At 59.3% G+C, this 1,706-nt stretch overlaps 1 protein-coding gene across 9 annotated transcripts in view; it reads right to left on the bottom strand.

The window, feature by feature from the left end:
• Positions 1-1,706, bottom strand: part of ALPL (alkaline phosphatase, liver/bone/kidney) — a 63,967-nt gene that overhangs the window by 11,328 nt on the left and 50,933 nt on the right. For all 9 annotated transcript variants that reach the window (XM_010829985.1, XM_010829988.1, XM_010829984.1 and 6 more), the window contains one exon: positions 1,132-1,307. In XM_010829985.1, the coding sequence (XP_010828287.1) occupies positions 1,132-1,307 (176 nt within the window). The remainder of the gene's footprint in view (positions 1-1,131; positions 1,308-1,706) is intronic.

The raw sequence follows: 1,706 nt of genomic DNA, 5'->3' as shown, positions 1-1,706 counted from the left end.
CAAAGTCAGAAGGGCGCTTTGCCTGAGATACTCGCTCGCTAGGAGCTGGTCACCAGGACTGCACGTCCCGAGAAGGGCAGCTCAATCCACAGCTCGGAAGAGAAACGAGAGGTTGGAAGAGGGGCAGGTGGCACGTAGAAACTGGGGGGATGGCATGGGGGGTCTGGGAGCCAGGGAGTTAGTCTGGTGGGGGTAGAAGCAGATGGAGTGGGAGGGGCCTGGGGGCTCTCTCTCTGAGCCTCCCTGAACCCCCATTCTAAGCTCAGGGGCTGAGGTCCTCTCTCCCCCTCACCAGCCCGCCCCCCAACCCCCAAACTCCCGGCAAGGTAAGTAACAAGACCTTGAAAAGGGAACCCACTAGAGGGTCTCATTTAAGAAACAGAGGCTGGGGCCCATCTGAGCTTCAGGTGGATGATACTGGGGCATGTGCTAAGCCTGCTCCGTGCGTCACAGCTCGTGTTTCAGGGCAGGGACACATGGCCGCTCCTGAGAAAATGCTATCACCTTCTGAACACTCACGAGGCATCAGGCCTGGCGCTAAACTCTTACAGGGATTATTTTATCTAGATCTTGCAATGGGCTTATAAGGTAGGTACATTTCACAAAAGGGCTTTAGAAGGGAAGGCTCAGAGAGGTTAAGTAACTGACCCAAGGTCACATAGCTAGCAAACAGCAGGCCAAGGACGTGACCCCAAGTTTTAAAGTAAGAGCCTGCACCAACCACAGCTTGCACATCACCTTTTCTCTGGGCATGCTGCCTGAGTGCACGGGACTTGCGCCTGTCCGTGCATGTGGGAACATATGGGGCGGGTACTCCCCTCAGATGGCACCGTGTCACCCCCATGCTCCAGGGCAGCACCAATTCCCAATGGATAGAATAATCCCTGGGCGCCTGACTCTCGGGGCACGGTGGCGGCCACCTCAGGGTTCATCCATCAGTCCCACTGCGGTGAAATCCCACAGTGCCTCCCTGCCCCAACCGCAAATCCCCTAATGGGCCAGGAGCCCTCCCAGGTGAGGGCAGACCCAGGCCAAGCCACTTATCCTGGGCCAGTCTGGGCCTGAGGCCTCAGGCCCACCAGGGGCCCCGCCTCACACGCCCTGCCCCAGCTATACCTGCCCCGCACTTGCCTCGATGTCCTTAATGTTGTGCATGAGCTGGTAGGCGATGTCCTTGCAGCCCTGGCTCAGGGCCTCCGGGGGCATCTCGTTGTCTGAGTACCAGTCCCGGTCAGCGGAGTGGGCGTAGGAGGCGCTGGGGGTGGCGTGGTTCACGCGCGTGGTGGTCACGATGCCCACGGATTTCCCTGAGGAGTGGGGGAGGAGGGGTCGGGTTCATCTGGACATAGGGCTGTCCAAACCAGCTCTTCTCTTTCTCTCTCTTAGCTAAAGACGGGCCAGTTCCGCTGTCGGCCTGGGCCCAGGCTCTGCATCGGTACTAAGGCAGGCTTACGTGTGTGCTCAGTCACTCGACTCTTTGGCCGCATGGACTGTAGCCCACCAGGCCCCTCTGTCCATGGGAATTTCCAGGGAAGAATGCTGGAGCGGGTTGCCATGTCCTCCTCCAGGGGATCTTCCCGACCCAGGAATTGAACCCAGGTCTCCTGCATGTTCTGCGCTGAGCTACCTGGGACGGCAGGGTGGGTGGCTTCCAAATAGCCAGACAGCTCAGACCCTCTGCCTCTCTGACCCTCCCTGCTCCCGAG

This window comes from Bison bison, unplaced genomic scaffold, assembly GCF_000754665.1.
Source record: "Bison bison bison isolate TAMUID 2011002044 unplaced genomic scaffold, Bison_UMD1.0 scf7180017864516, whole genome shotgun sequence".
Lineage (NCBI taxonomy): Eukaryota > Metazoa > Chordata > Mammalia > Artiodactyla > Bovidae > Bison > Bison bison.
The sequence above is the reverse complement of the archived record's forward strand: the minus strand, read 5'-3'. Positions and strand labels throughout refer to the sequence as shown.